At 42.7% G+C, this 16,154-nt stretch overlaps 1 protein-coding gene across 9 annotated transcripts in view; it reads left to right on the forward strand.

Moving 5' to 3' along the window:
• Positions 1-4,970, forward strand: part of LOC123772905 (echinoderm microtubule-associated protein-like 2) — a 116,199-nt gene extending 111,229 nt beyond the window's left edge. For all 9 annotated transcript variants that reach the window (XM_069323271.1, XM_069323272.1, XM_069323274.1 and 6 more), the window contains 2 exons: positions 1,892-2,118; positions 2,917-4,970. In XM_069323271.1, coding sequence (XP_069179372.1) covers positions 1,892-2,118; positions 2,917-3,072 — 383 coding nt within the window. In that variant the 3' untranslated portion in view covers positions 3,073-4,970. The remainder of the gene's footprint in view (positions 1-1,891; positions 2,119-2,916) is intronic.
• The last annotated feature ends 11,184 nt before the right edge of the window (positions 4,971-16,154 follow it).

The raw sequence follows: 16,154 nt of genomic DNA on the forward strand, positions 1-16,154 counted from the left end.
AGGCAGAAGGAATGAGTGTCGCCACTTGGCATCGCACAGATGATATGCAACCTTCTATTCACACAAAGCCAATGCAGGTTTGGGGGGATATCCATAGGAGGACCAAACCTACAGGGGGTAGTGACCCTACAGGAAGCAGAATATATAGTATATATAGATCTGGGACACTATGCCAGCTCCATATATATATACTGTATTTGTACAGGTTCTCTTGTTAATCTACAAAGGTATGAGTAAGCCAACACAGTCAGGCTCTTGTTGTGAAGGCTGGCCCTGGCATGCTGATTGAAGCTCGTGAACCCAGTGTGTCCTGCCAGCCAATATCGCTCCCAACTCAAGGAGAGACAAAGCCAAAGACAACCGACTTATCCAGAGTGAGGTCCACACAAGTAAGGAGGACCTCTAAGGGAGTGATCTCTGAACACTCCAGGGAAGATAACCCTGGCAGCACTAAGGAGCGCACATGCAGCGCCTGTACTGCATGTGCTCAGGGTTTCCTGGCTTACACTGCACCAAAGTGCACAGAAATGGCCACGAAGGCTAAAACACCACTTAGCTGAAAACGGATCACTGAAGCTAGAATGACAGAGCAGCAGCCAGCTGATCATGGGCTGCCTCCTTTTCCCCAAAACAAGGAGAAGGTGAACAAGCACAAGTTTCATGAAGTTTCGATTGTTTACACAGTTGGGGAAAGGGGGCAGGGGGGTTCTATTGGTGTTCTCGAGGCTGCGGTCTTGTCTGTAACCAGCAGTGGTTTGTTTTGTTTCACCGACTTTCTGGGTGCCTTCCTCAGTGGTGGCACACATGAATAAATAACTAAAATGTTATCATAAGTGCCACTGCTCCCTGCATCTCTGTGAGGGGGAAGGAGGGGGCCAGAGTCTAGCTTGTGGTCCCAGGTAGGACAATAGATGCGGACCTAGTAGTATAGCACACTCTGTGATAGTAGCTTCAGGGAGCCACTAGTGGTCTATTGTAAACTCTTAAAAATTAATGATTATGGTACAATGAGGGAGTGTTTTAATATATACTTTTTACTAAGCATGAATTATGCAGCTTTGTTCCCTTATTCATGTGCTGTACCACCAATTTCAAATAATCTGTCCTTGCCTGCCGCTTTCAGTTTCCCTGAGAATTTAATGTTATAATCATGTCTCCCCCCTAACAACTCCAGTCTTCCAGTGACATGAAATTAATTCCTTCATTAATGTACCCTTCTGGGAAGGGAACATTAAGGTCAGTGATCCCTAACTGTTCACCAAGCAGATTGGCAGCTGCTGTTCCAGAGACAACTGGTGGGGGTAAAGCTTAAGATAAGCTGTTGAAGGGAGAGCTTTAAGCCTACTAACATTTAAGTCATCTGCTTCTGTACCCACCTGTGTTAAACAAAATAATAAAGTAGCTAAGTACAATATTGTGTGAAATTTTACCTATACCAGTAATGCAAAAATGAGCTGATACATAAGTACACTTCTTATTACTTGCTCCAGAAAAAAATGACGAAGTCTAATTTCATAGTTTACAACAGGGTGGGGTCCAGATATTTAGTAAAAATCTGATTAATATTACTCATGTGCAATGAATAAAATCATTATTAGTCTAGCCTTAAACTGATAAATAGGACCAAATTTGATTCTACATAATTGTGGCCATTAAATCCTGCTGTACAGAGGTCTACTGTAAATTGCTGAAAATAAATGACTATGGTACAACAAGGGAATGTTCTAATGTACTGTGCTTGTTACTATGCATGAATTATCCAGCTTTGCTGTAGAGAAAGAATATATAACATGCACACACCTATTTGATATCTAAAGCTATATTGTAATTTACAGTATAATATCGTTGATCAATAATATAAAAGAAATTGTAATGTTAATTTTTTGCAAAGGGAATGGTGGACTGTGTCGGCAAATTGTGCAGACGGCGCAGATGCGCGATGTGGAATGGGCAAGCAACACCTGCACACTGACCTTTGCCACTCTGGGCATCTGGCCTGAAGGTGCAGACGGCACTGATGTCAACACCTGCACCAAAGCCAACCATTCTTCAGTGTTAGCTACAGGAGATGACTTCGGCAAAGTGAAAATGTTTAACAGCCCTGCTTGTCACCAAAAGGTAAATATAGAGAATGTTATGCAGCTTTGACTTTCCTTTGGATTGTTTGAATGCCTCGGGAATTTATAAAATATATTTAGGGTTTATATTTAGGATATTTAGGGAGCCGATCGGCCGAGCGGACAGCACGCTGGACTTGTGATCCTGTGGTCCCGGGTTCGATCCCAGGTGCCGGCGAGAAACAATGGGCAGAGTTTCTTTCACCCTATGCCCCTGTTACCTAGCAGTAAAATAGGTACCTGGGTGTTAGTCAGCTGTCACGGGCTGCTTCCTGGGGGTGGAGGCCTGGTCGAGGACCAGGCCGCGGGGACACTAAAGCCCCGAAATCATCTCAAGATAACCTCAAGAGGGTCCTGGTAGTAGTCAAGCTCAAACCCCGGGCAGGACAGAAATGGTTGGGCATGTTTCCTATCGCCTAATGCACCTGTTCCCCTACATACCAGTAAAAAAAAAAAAGGTACCCAGGAGTTAGCTTTTTGTGGGGTTGTATCCTGGGGAGGGTTTGTAATTTAACCTTGAGGGGATGGGGGAGGGTGGGGACAGGGGACCTTTATATAAGCTTAACAAGTATATAAACTGGCTGCCTGTCCCTGACAGTGAATTACAATTATTACTATATTTTCTTATAACCTTTATACTGTATATTTATACTGTTTTTATATTATAATTACTAATTCATTAATTTACATACACTATTATATATCAGTATTATAGATGGATTCTACTTAAGTTACTACTCATCTTGCTCATCTTATCTTACTTACTTATCTTACTCATCTTACTGTATGTGTGTTACAGGCTCGATGTCTGGAGTACAGCGGCCACAGCAGTCACGTGACGGCTCTTGGTTTCCTCCACGACGACTCCAGACTCATTTCTACTGGCGGGAGAGACACGGCCGTCATGCAGTGGGTGGTGTCGGCAACCTCTTCCTCTACCTCCTCACAGCACTGAGGAGAACAGGAGAAAGAAGGACACACAGAGATCACAATAACATAATGCATCAAATGAACAAGGCAGTGTCTGGGATGCTCCCGGACGCAGGTTCGAATCCTCGTCACGGCCCTTGTGAATTTGTTCAGAAAGAAGGAAGTTGAAAAATAATTGATTCTTGTAAAGCAAGACGAGTTAAAAAGTTTTTAGTATAACTGACAAAGTGTGATTATTTTTGAAGATGAATGAACAGTGTTCAACTATTTCTATACAGTATATGGTTGTACATAATGATGTGTTATGTGGCAGAGTATTAATTTGTTTAAATATTTATTTTTTTAATTAACATGAGAAATTATTTTGGGAAGAAAATTAAATTGGTCTGAGAAATCATTTGAAAGTAAAATAATAATTTGTTTTAAAGAGTAATAGTGTAATATTTAGAGCTCTGTTTTACTTCAGGATTAATGTGCGATTATTGACTGCAGGGTTGTGAATGTGATTGTGTTGCACAGCTGAATGTTTGACGATCACTATCCTGAGAAACTTAATCATATGCTCTTTATATATAATGTTTCATTTGTAATGGACAGGTTAACTTTTTACATAATAATGATATTGTCTTCCTAATTCTTAAGAGGTACAGAGAAGTAGAGATGAATACAATTACTGTACTGGTAAATAATTACCTCTGAAGTTTCTTTTATTTATTCACTAACTTCTTGTAAAAGATTTTTTCTCTATAATGTGATTTTCATAAAATATTCTCGATAATCTTTCCTGAATTACAGATGTTACAGATTTTATATTGATATATAGTAGTCAGATCTTTTATGTACTGTATTCCGGATATGTACAATGCTCCATTGCTTCGGTTACAATCATGCAGCATATTTGATGAGAGCACATGATCCTTTTCTTCATATAACATTAAAAATGTTAATATTTCTTTTGTTTACAAAATTAAAATATTTTAGCAATTTTAATTTTGAGAATCACCTTTGCTGAAACCCAAGACTACAGTGTCCTGTAAGGAGAAGTGAGCTTCCTAAAATACAATAGTCATAAGTTGTTGTTTAAATTCTATTTTTACAAGCGCAAGAATAAGCTATTGTATAATTGGCTCCCTGTCAATTTTGGGGTTTCCTGTTGACACGCTGTATTGTCTTATTAAACTGTGATGCACGATTGTGTTCACAATTTCACATTAGTGCCGAATCGATTAATTTTTTATTTTGTTTTGCTTGTGAGCCATTAACCATCGAGAGGTTATAGGTTATGTAGCTTACCGTCTGTACAGTGCAGAAGGATGCGTGTTGCTATAGCACTGGTCTTGGGTATCCTGTTGATAGAAAGTGGATGAAAATATATAGTTTGATGCCTTCATTAGGACAATTTTATGTTAGTGACTTAAATGTAAAATATTATGTAAAATATTTAATGTGATTATGTAAAATATTTACATTATGTATCTTAATATTCATTTGCTGTGAGTTGAAAACAAAAACAATTATGTACAAAGATTTTAATTAATTAATTTTTTTTAAGATTTTAATTAAATTAATCTGAGAGTAATACTCCTGAGAGTTATAATTACTCTCAGGATTTCCAATCAAGCATAACCATCACAGTACAATATTGTGGTGTATTTATCCACTTTTAATCTTTGGGTTTTGCAAATGAAGTTGTTGTAATTGCTTACATAGGAAAAAATAAACCTTTATGTGCAAATCTTTGTTAGTAGATAAATGGATTTAAACCATATTTTGCTCCTTAATAGCATTATTATATGCACAACACTTTTTCTTAAGGAATTTCAGCACTTAAAGTGTATTTTCTCAGTATATTTAAGTTAATCTTGTAAATATTGCACTTTCCCCCTATCAACCAAAGTTTGAAATAAATCTTTAACTTAGAAATCATTATTTCTACCCTACAAAAGCTAAGTATTCAATAGTAATGAAATGTAATTTTCTGTGGGGAACATGTGCAATGTTAGTTAGGGGGTCATCAGTCACGGGAGTTCTTATGCCTACTGGGAACCACGAGCTAGAACCTGGTCCCCACAGAGAGGCACAGGGAGCAATTGCCTATGAGCACTTTGCATTTAAAGTTTGGCGTAAGTGCCATTGACAGGGAAGGGCAGCTAGAAAGATATTTGAAACAAAACGGAACACAAGCTGGTGAAAATTGTGACCTATGTCTAACAAGAGCAAAATAACTCCCCCCAAATAGAAAACAAACAAGCAACATGTCATCCAACTAGCACACCCTCTCATTAGCACCTTCTAGGGGGAGGGGGAGAAGCAGGCTCAGGCGAGCCGCCTTAGTTCTCGACTGATGCGCATGGCCGTCAGCGGTCACCTCTGGCCTCTAATTCCTGTCCTAGAATTTACCCCCATGTGGCTGTACCAGCAGTGTGTTGTGTGGCCAGGTGTCTTATTGTACGCAGAGCTGCATGTGCCTAGGGCGACCTTCCCTAGGTGCTCCGTAAGTACTACCCTTGCGTTTCAGGGTTATCTTCCCTGGGTGTTCGGGACTCAGTCCCGTTTGTGGACCCCACAGCCAGATCCAGAGACCAGGAATGTTGTGGAGGAGCATAAACTACTCAGATATAAAAGAACACTTGAGAAAGCCTGAGGAAGGGGGACAAGGACACATCAACCACAAACACCAGAGAGGCTGCCAAGGTCAAACTAAATGAAGTAACAGTATTGTGCATCAACTGGCGATCAAGGAAATGCCAGAAAAGAAATTACATCACAATAGGCATCGGCACAAAGGACAAATGCCAAAGAAATATAGGTGGAAGTCAAGCCTCTTTCTACTGCCATCTCAGAAAAAACGTAAAAGCAAAACTAAGAGGCCTGCCATCTGACTCCAGTAAAGGTGGTGATGGTGCTGATCACATCTAAAAGAGGTGGAGTTTGATAATAGATAAAAGAGGGCTGGGACAAAATCAGGATGGTTGGGAACCAGGGTTGAAATGGCCACATGGGAGCCAGGAGGACTGTCCACAAGTGTCTCCAACCTGGCTGTAGTGAGGGTAAGAGGTACAGGTTGAAATTGAAATTGAAATAAGTTTATTGAGGTAAAATACACACAAAGGGATGAGGTAGCTCAAGCTATTCTCACCCCGTTCAGTACATCGTGTTAATACATACATATACACACATCACAAACAATAAACATACAGTACAGTATTACAAAACATTCTGAGATATAAACATGTACATTTCCTCCTTCACAAGTAGTTTGGTATCAGACGTACACACAAATACTTTTATGACCTAGGTATACTGTATAGACAATTTAGAGGTACAGGTTAATGCAAGAAAGACTATGCATTAGAAACAACTGCTTCAATACGGAGGGAAGTGGATCCACCAATGAATGGCTGAATGTCTTGCAAAGCCAGAGAAAAGAGGCCTCAGGTACCAACCATTCTGGTGAGATTGGATGGAAGTGAGACCATTATAAGAACATTTGAAAGCTCCCCAAATGTGAATCTCACTAAACCTCGAGAAGCCTTTAGCAAGACTATCCTCATAGTCTAGTTTCACAGGGAAAAAAATGAACTGAACCTTCCCCTGCCGAGTCAAATAACCACTGCAGCAGAGCCCAAATGAAGACAGAGGAGAGTAATTTGGTATTTGGTATTCAGCTGGAAAAAACTCCTCAATAACAATGGGAGGAGGTACGCAGACAAGGAGTCACAATAACATGGCTGAAATATGTTGACCAAACCACACACTAGAAAGTGAAGGGACGACGACGTTTCGGTCCGTCCTGGACCATTCTCAAGTCGATTGTGGGAGGGGTACCTTCGATAATTTGCCAGCTTCCTGTTCCTATTGAGGCCACTAGAGAGACGACGGCCCTCGGGTAAAAGTCAAAATAATTCTGTCGAGGAAATTGGAAAACCAACAACAGGGAAGATAACTCTGAAGCAACATCAAGCAATGGCTTACTCAATATCCATTATATGAATCTACTGGTTAACCGCTCAACCATGATGTGCTGTATATTTGTATATAAAAATATTAATATTATTTTTACACAGAGAAATCATACTAATGTGATGTATCAATGAGAAAATACGTTGGGGCCATGATGAGGATTCGAACCAATGCGCTGGGTATTTCCAGGCACACACCCCAGACAACTAGGCAACAACATGGTAAAAAGATTGCAACCTCGGGTTCTACTGAACCCCAGAAAAGAATGGAAGGATGAGCGTCAGAGGAGGAACATTCCTAGACGACAAAGCCAGAGTGCATGGGGGGGGGGATTGTGTGAAATCCTGGTTTACCTTTAGTGAAAACCTCAAGAACCCCCAATGGGTTCAGTAGAACCTCAGGTTGTAATCCTTTTACCATGTCGTTGCCTAGTTGTCTGGGGCGTGTGCCTGGCAATACTCTGAGCATAGGTTCAAGTCCTCATAACGGCTCCTACGTATTTTATTACTATTATTATTATTACATACCTGTATTATTATTAATATAACACCAAAGCATGGTCCTCTGTGGGACAAACAACATCCTAAGGAATGCTAAACCCATTTATTTGGCTCTGCTGCAGAGGTGTACGTGAATTCAATCCCAACAAGTGTAAGGTAATGAAGATTGGAATGAGAGGAGACCTGAATGAATCTACACCTTAAGAAGAAAGGGACCTTGGAGTTAGAATCCACAAATCTCTTAAAGTTTTACAACAAGGAGTTGCAGTAAAAAAAAAAAGCCAATGTAATCCAAGGAATAGTCAGACATAACTTTGCTTTCAGGGAAAAGAAGGTAGTTATTCAACTGTGTAACTGTGTAAGACCTCATCTTCAAAAATACAAAGATCTGATCTGGAAAAAGTTCAACACCAGGTGACAAGAATCACTCCTGAAATACGTCAACTCCCATACCAGGACAGGTTGAGGGCCTCAGGTTTACAACAATGTAAACCAGACATGACAGGGCTGATCTCATTGAATTTGTAAAATGTTGAATAACTTGAAGGATATTGATCCAGACCATTTCTTCAAAGGCCATATGCAACATGAACAAGGAGCAACGTATTCAGGCTCAGCATGCCACAATTTAGGACAGCGCCAGAGGTGCTTTGTCACCCATAGCGTTATGAACCCATGGAACCACTGTTCCATGGTGAACCGAACCCATTTACGCTGAAACCGTGAATGCCAAAATATTGCTGCAATTTATGATCCAAATACATAAGATCATCAGGACAAATGGAGAGTGGGATCTTTGACAAGCCACAGGCTTCCTGCCCTTGTTGAAGCCACTAGAGCAATAATGGCCCTCTTGGTAAATTCAGGTAAATAAGGGGAAAGATAACGACAGTGTACTGGAATTGGAAAGAGATTTAGGTATATAATTTGAGAATTAAGGTGGATATAATTTCAACACTAACAACAGAGGCACACACAAACAGGATAACATCTTCAGCATATGCAACACTGGTAAATCTTAGAACATCCTATTCAAACCTAAATCAGGACTATATCAAACCTAAAGCTGTCCCCTAACAAATTGAAATCATTAATTATTATTATTTATTTATTTATATACAAGAAGGTACATTGGGTTTGTGAGAATACATAGCATAGTATTTACAATCTTGTAAAGCCACTAGTACGCGCAGCGTTTCGGGCAGGTCCTTAATCTGACATAATTTTAAGTAGGTAAATTCTAGCAGAATTAATAAAAGGATAACAGATACATTGCAAGAAAAAAATGAGATGAGAGAGAGATTAGTAGGTATAGTAAAGCACATTGGTATATTAAAGCTCTGATTGATTACATTGACAACTTGATTGGTAATTTAAACAAGATTAATAGACACCATACAGCAGATTGATAGCACATATAAGAAGACAGCAATTATCACAATGGTAAAGATGTTCAGATTGGGTACATAAGGATTGGGAGATTGGGTAGCAATAGATACAGTGTAATTTTAAAGCAAAAGGTACAAAACTATGAAGATGAAATTAGGTACTTTTTAGTATTGTTTTTGAATGACGCAAAAGTTGGACAGCTTTTCAATTCAATAGGGAGTGAGTTCCATAGACTGGGTCCCTTTATTTGCATAGAGTGTTTACACAGATTAAGTTTAACTCTGGGGATATCAAAGAGATATTTATTTCTGGTGTGGTGATAATGGGTCCTATTGCATCTGTCCAGGGAGAGTTTCAGAGCAGGATTTGCATTTAAACAAGGTTTTGTAAATGTAATTGACACAAGAGAATTTGTGGAGTGAGATTATGTTTAGCATGTTTAGGGAGTTAAACAAGGGGGCTGAGTGTTGTCTGAAAACAGAATTTGTTATTATTCTGATAGCAGATTTTTGCTGGGTGATGATGGGCTTGAGGTGGTTGGCAGTGGTTGAACCCCATGCACAGATACCATAATTAAGATAGGGATAGATTAGTGCATAATATAGAGAATTGAGAGCAGAGTTAGGTACATAATATCTGATTTTGGAGAGTACCCCAACTGTTTATTATAAATTATAATTATAATTATATGTAAATTGGTGCGGTGGTCACGGTACTGTGTACGTTTAGGGGTGATCCTGGACAGCATGGGTTCGAATCCTGGCCGGGTCAAAGAGTTCTTAGTGATTATAATTATTATATGCATCACCTGCATGGAATCTGCACCTTGTGAAACAAACTTAAAACTGAAAAAGTACACAAGTTTGCAACAAAATTGGTGCCAGAGCAAAGGGGTTAAAGCTATAAGGATAGGCTATTGGAACTAACTCTCACAACCCTGGGGGATAGAAGGAAGAGAAGGGATTTGATCACAACAAAAGATACCAGGGAGAATAAACAAGATGAACAAAGACAGCCTCTTTAAAGCGAGAGAAGTTGAACAATTAGTCACCAGCGGTCCGTCTAATTACCAAAAACTACCACATACTACACACGCTTCAGAAAACTTCCTGGCAATACGTTAGTAATGAATAAATATGATATATTTACTCATTATAATGTTGGTGCTGAACATACAACGTGAAAAAACATAATTTTAATCCGAAAAAGTATCTTTTTATAAAGAAATTAGACGAAAATAAAAAGCTGGTAACGCCAAATCAAGTCGACGATCCAAGCTTCGGTTAGGTTAGGTTAGGTTAGGTTTGGTTAAGTTAAGTTAAGTTAGGTTAGGTTAGGTTAGGATAGGTTAGGATAGGTTAGGTTAGGTCAGCCTAACTTAATATATCATATTTATTCATTACTAACGTATTGCCAGGAAGTTTTCTGAAGCGTGTGTAGTATGTGGTAGTTTTTGGTAATTAGACGGACCTGTCACCAGTGGAAGTTGAGAATAAATCAGTTGATGTAAAACAATAAAAAATACTTGTGAAGTCACTTTCATTCACAACTTTAAGGCCCGATTCGACAAAGAATCTCTACGTTCAAACAGTTAATTAATTAATTACGGGCTATTCATGCCTGTGCCACCTCTTGGGTGGCTTAATCTTTATCAATCAAACAGTTAATTTAATTGTAATGAAACAGGTACAGTACAAGGTTAGTAGACGGGACTGTTAAACTCTCCCCCCCCCCTTGATAGTGACTAAACAGTAGTTACTGTACCGTTTACTGTCACTATACTGTACCGGTACCGTCACTATACCATAAACGGTATAGTGACGGTAACTAAGAGTCAGGTAGGTAGATGGTACCAACCAAGTAGGCTTAAGTGAGGTGGCTGCTCCACCACAGGCTGACCTCAGGCTGCGACCTGGTGGGGTCGACGCCTCCTCCTCCTCATCATCATCATCATCAATCATCATCATCATCATCATCAATCATCATCATCATGGTACTTGGAGTAGGGAGACGCGTCGCAGTGGCAGGTCCCCGTCTTGGTTGCTGTCTTAAGTCGCTGTAAGCACCACCACTAACCGAGCCGTGCTTTAGAATTAGACTTGAAGACTTCTGCTTCTTGCTGATGTCTGTAGAGACTTGAGTTGGACTTGATGCGCTTGATATCGAGCGATGGAAGTTGTGTTGGTAATTAGGAGGTCAACGACCAGCTCAGCGGGTCGTTTCTACTCCTTAACTACGGCTTCGTTTTCTATGATTATCCCGGTGCTTTGGGTTATATGACCAGGTCAAATGTGGGCCTAATTCTGTGGTTAACTTGAGGTATTTACCCAATATTTATTATTTATTTATTTATGTATATATATACAAGAAGGTACATTGGGGTTAAGAGTGTAGCTATGATGATTTTACATTCTTGTAAAATCGCTAAATTATGGCATTGTTATGGCATTTATGGCTTCGGCGGGTAGGCTGTTCGACGGATATATTTACCTGAGTGGCCACTAGTATTATAGTGGCCTCGACGAGGACAGGAAGCCGGCGGCTTGTCCAAGATATGACTTAGCTCTGGAATTCCGTTTTGTCCGGTGTTGCACCTTCTCCAGAGCATCCATATGTCCTGGAGAGGAGGTCTCCATGCTTGGATACAGTAATCCAAATGGGGGCGTACCAGAGATTTATACAGTTATACAGTATTTTATACATTTTTACGACCATTTTTTATTTTATTTTATACACGACCGGCTCCCTATAATTACTTCAGGATGCCCTGAAGACCCAGATCCGTGTTCAGGGTTATCGTCCGGGAAATGTAATGTGGAGATGCTTGTGTATCGTGGAGTAGGACCGAGTGCTTAGTATGCTCTGTGGCGCGTGTGTCAGCCCTGGTAATGTGTCTCTCCGGGGTGAAGCCTCCTTAACCAGCGCCCCCAACTCTGCCTCCGGTCCTGCCTCCAGAATATCAATCACCGAGCCATTACACCGTATTCTGGAGTTATACGTTATTATGTGTGCCAGAGAGGACGAGGAAAGCTGGCTGATGGTGTAATACAGCTTTTGTGTCACATAAATCATGACTTCCCCACCTAGGACACCCCCCTAGGACCTCCTAGGACACTAGGCTCCTCTACCTCCGAGGACACTAGGCTCCTCTACCTCCGAGGACACTAGGCTCCTCTACCTCCGAGGACACTAGGCTCCTCTACCTCCGAGGACACTAGGATACGGCACCAGATACTAGCATTCCTCTTCCCTACACCCCAAAGCATTCGCCTTGTGGAATTCGCCTTGAGGGGAACTGAACACAAAAATACAAACTAATATTAACGTCTACCAATGGTCAATGGAAACAACATGGCATTCTGCAGCCTGATTGACAATTTCCAATTATTCGCGAACGAGGAAGCGAAAATCTAGAAAGAATTAATCAATACACAGTCAGATATAGCAGCGACCAAGTCACAGACATCGGAAAATATATATACCAGAAGATTTAACGTCGGTTCAAATTCAAATTTGAATTTCGAATTAAATTTTGAATTTCAAATTCAAATTTGAATGACAGTGTGTCCACTCACAGGATGAGTGACGCTGCCCAATACTGTCACTATGGCGGTGTGTCCACTCACAGGATGAGTGGTGCTGCCCAATACTGTCACTATGGCGGTGTGTCCACTCACAGGATGAGTGGTGCTGCCCAATACTGTCACTATGGTGGTGTGTACACTCACAGGATGAGTGGTGCTGCCCAATACTGTCACTATGGCGGTGTGTCCACTCACAGGATGAGTGGTGCTGCCCAATACTGTCACTATGGCGGTGTGTCCACTCACAGGATGAGTGGCGCTGCCCAATACTGTCACTATGGCTGGTGTGTCCACTCACAGGATGAGTGGCGCTGCCCAATACTGTCACTATGGCGGTGTGTCCACTCACAGGATGAGTGGTGCTGCCCAATACTGTCACTATGGCGGTGTGTCCACTCACAGGATGAGTGACGCTGCCCAATACTGTCACTATGGCGGTGTGTCCACTCACAGGATGAGTGACGCTGCCCAATACTGTCACTATGGCAGGTGTGTCCACTCACAGGATGAGTGACGCTGCCCAATACTGTCACTATGGTGGTGTGTCCACTCACAGGATGAGTGACGCTGCCCAATACTGTCACTATGGCGGTGTGTCCACTCACAGGATGAGTGACGCTGCCCAATACTGTCACTATGGCGGTGTGTCCACTCACAGGATGAGTGGCGCTGCCCAATACTGTCACTATGGCGGTGTGTCCACTCACAGGATGAGTGGCGCTGCCCAATACTGTCACTATGGCGGTGTGTCCACTCACAGGATGAGTGGCGCTGCCCAATACTGTCACTATGGTGGTGTGTCCACTCACAGGATGAGTGATGCTGCCCAATGCTGTCACTATGGTGGTGTGTCCACTCACAGGATGAGTGGCGCTGCCCAATACTGTCACTATGGCGGTGTGTCCACTCACAGGATGAGTGGCGCTGCCCAATACTGTCACTATGGCGGTGTGTCCACTCACAGGACGAGTAGCGCTGCCCAATACTGTCACTATGGCGGTGTGTTCACTCACAGGATGAGTGACGCTGCCCAATACTGTCACTATGGTGGTGTGTCCACTCACAGGATGAGTGGCGCTGCCCAATACTGTCACTATGGCGGTGTGTTCACTCACAGGATGAGTGACGCTGCCCAATACTGTCACTATGGTGGTGTGTCCACTCACAGGATGAGTGGCGCTGCCCAATACTGACACTATGGCGGTGTGTCCACTCACAGGATGAGTGGCGCTGCCCAATACTGTCACTATGGTGGTGTGTCCACTCACAGGATGAGTGGCGCTGCCCAATACTGTCACTATGGCGGTGTGTCCACTCACAGGACGAGTGGCGCTGCCCAATACTGTCACTATGGCGGTGTGTTCACTCACAGGATGAGTGACGCTGCCCAATACTGTCACTATGGTGGTGTGTCCACTCACAGGATGAGTGACGCTGCCCAATACTGTCACTATGGCGGTGTGTCCACTCACAGGATGAGTGGCGCTGCCCAATACTGACACTATGGCGGTGTGTCCACTCACAGGATGAGTGGCGCTGCCCAATACTGACACTATGGCGGTGTGTCCACTCACAGGATGAGTGGCGCTGCCCAATACTGTCACTATGGCGGTGTGTCCACTCACAGGATGAGTGACGCTGCCCAATACTGTACACTATGGCGGTGTGTCCACTCACAGGATGAGTGACGCTGCCCAATACTGTCACTATGGCGGTGTGTCCCCTCACAGGATGAGTGGCGCTGCCCAATAAACTCGCCTCTCGGGGCAAAAAAAATCATTTGTATGCAAGAGGCTACCTCAGGATAAAATGCCTTCCATATGCTCTAATTTCTCTGAATAAATATAGTCACATTGTTTATCTTCGAAACTCCTTGACAAACGCAGCATAAGATGTTTGCACATATGTTGGAAGTCAGGCTTAACGGGCTATTCATGCCCGTGCCACCGCTTATAGATGGCGTAATCTTTACCAAATGAATCAACAAAGTCAGGTGTGAGGGGCAGGTGAAGCCCAGAAAGGTGGCTAGCAGAGCTGTAGCACATGTGAGAAAGCGATGGCTGCCTCATCCAGGTCACACATATATATATACACAACGGAAGGACCACCTAACCCATTGTGCGTTCTCTCTTAGCCTCATCACCACCACTACTACCACCACAAGTATCTACCACCACAAGCATCTACCACCACAAGTATCTACCACCACGACCACCTTACTGCCAGGGACTACCACATCCTCCAAAACTGTATCTAGTAGGTGTCCACGACGACTCTTAAGTTTTTAACATACGACGACTGTTTTCATGTCAGTCTGTAGCCATTTTGCATTCAAGTTTAAGAATAAAGAACCTCTCATCTCTTTTTGGTCAACATTTTGCTATATTCAAGTGGCTACCCTGGAAACACAAACCGAAACTGTCTCTATTTTCCGCTTGTTACAACTTGTAATAAAGTTGTTACATCTTGGCTTAACGTGTTTATGACGTATTAGAACGTTGTTACAACTTGCTATAATGGTTTTTATAACTGGTTAGGTGTTAAAACTTGTTCGAACGTTGTACCAACGTTGTAGTTTCGGTGTGTGTTGTGGCTGAAATTAGGTCTGGTACAGGATACAGCAATCTGTACCGCACTGTAGCGAGAGCATGGATACAGCAATCTGTACCGCACTGTAGCGAGAGCATGGATACAGCAATCTGTACCGCACTGTAGCGAGAGCATGGATACAGCAATCTGTACCGCACTGTAGCGAGAGCATGGATACAGCAATCTGTACCGCACTGTAGCGAGAGCATGGATACAGCAATCTGTACCGCACTGTAGCGAGAGCATGGATACAGCAATCTGTACCGCACTGTAGCGAGAGCATGGATACAGCATTCTGTACCGCACTGTAGCGAGAGCATGGATACAGCATTCTGTACCGCACTGTAGCGAGAGCATGGATACAGCATTCTGTACCGCACTGTAGCGAGAGCATGGATACAGCAATCTGTACCGCACTGTAGCGAGAGCATGGATACAGCAATCTGTACCGCACTGTAGCGAGAGCATGGATACCGCAATCTGTACCGCACTGTAGCGAGAGCATGGATACAGCATTCTGTACCGCACTGTAGCGAGAGCATGGATACAGCATTCTGTACCGCACTGTAGCGAGAGCATGGATACAGCATTCTGTACCGCACTGTAGCGAGAGCATGGATACAGCATTCTGTACCGCACTGTAGCGAGAGCATGGATACAGCAATCTGTACCGCACTGTAGCGAGAGCATGGATACAGCAATCTGTACCGCACTGTAGCGAGAGCATGGATACAGCAATCTGTACCGCACTGTAGCGAGAGCATGGATACAGCAATCTGTACCGCACTGTAGCGAGAGCATGGATACAGCATTCTGTACCGCACTGTAGCGAGAGCATGGATACAGCATTCTGTATCGCACTGTAGCGAGAGCATGGATACAGCAATCTGTACCGCACTGTAGCGAGAGCATGGATACAGCAATCTGTACCGCACTGTAGCGAGAGCATGGATACAGCAATCTGTACCGCACTGTAGCGAGAGCATGGATACAGCAATCTGTACCGCACTGTAGCGAGAGCATGGATACAGCAATCTGTACCGCACTGTAGCGAGAGCATGGATACAGCAATCTGTACCGCA

The sequence above is a fragment of the Procambarus clarkii genome, chromosome 12 (genome assembly GCF_040958095.1).
Source record: "Procambarus clarkii isolate CNS0578487 chromosome 12, FALCON_Pclarkii_2.0, whole genome shotgun sequence".
Lineage (NCBI taxonomy): Eukaryota > Metazoa > Arthropoda > Malacostraca > Decapoda > Cambaridae > Procambarus > Procambarus clarkii.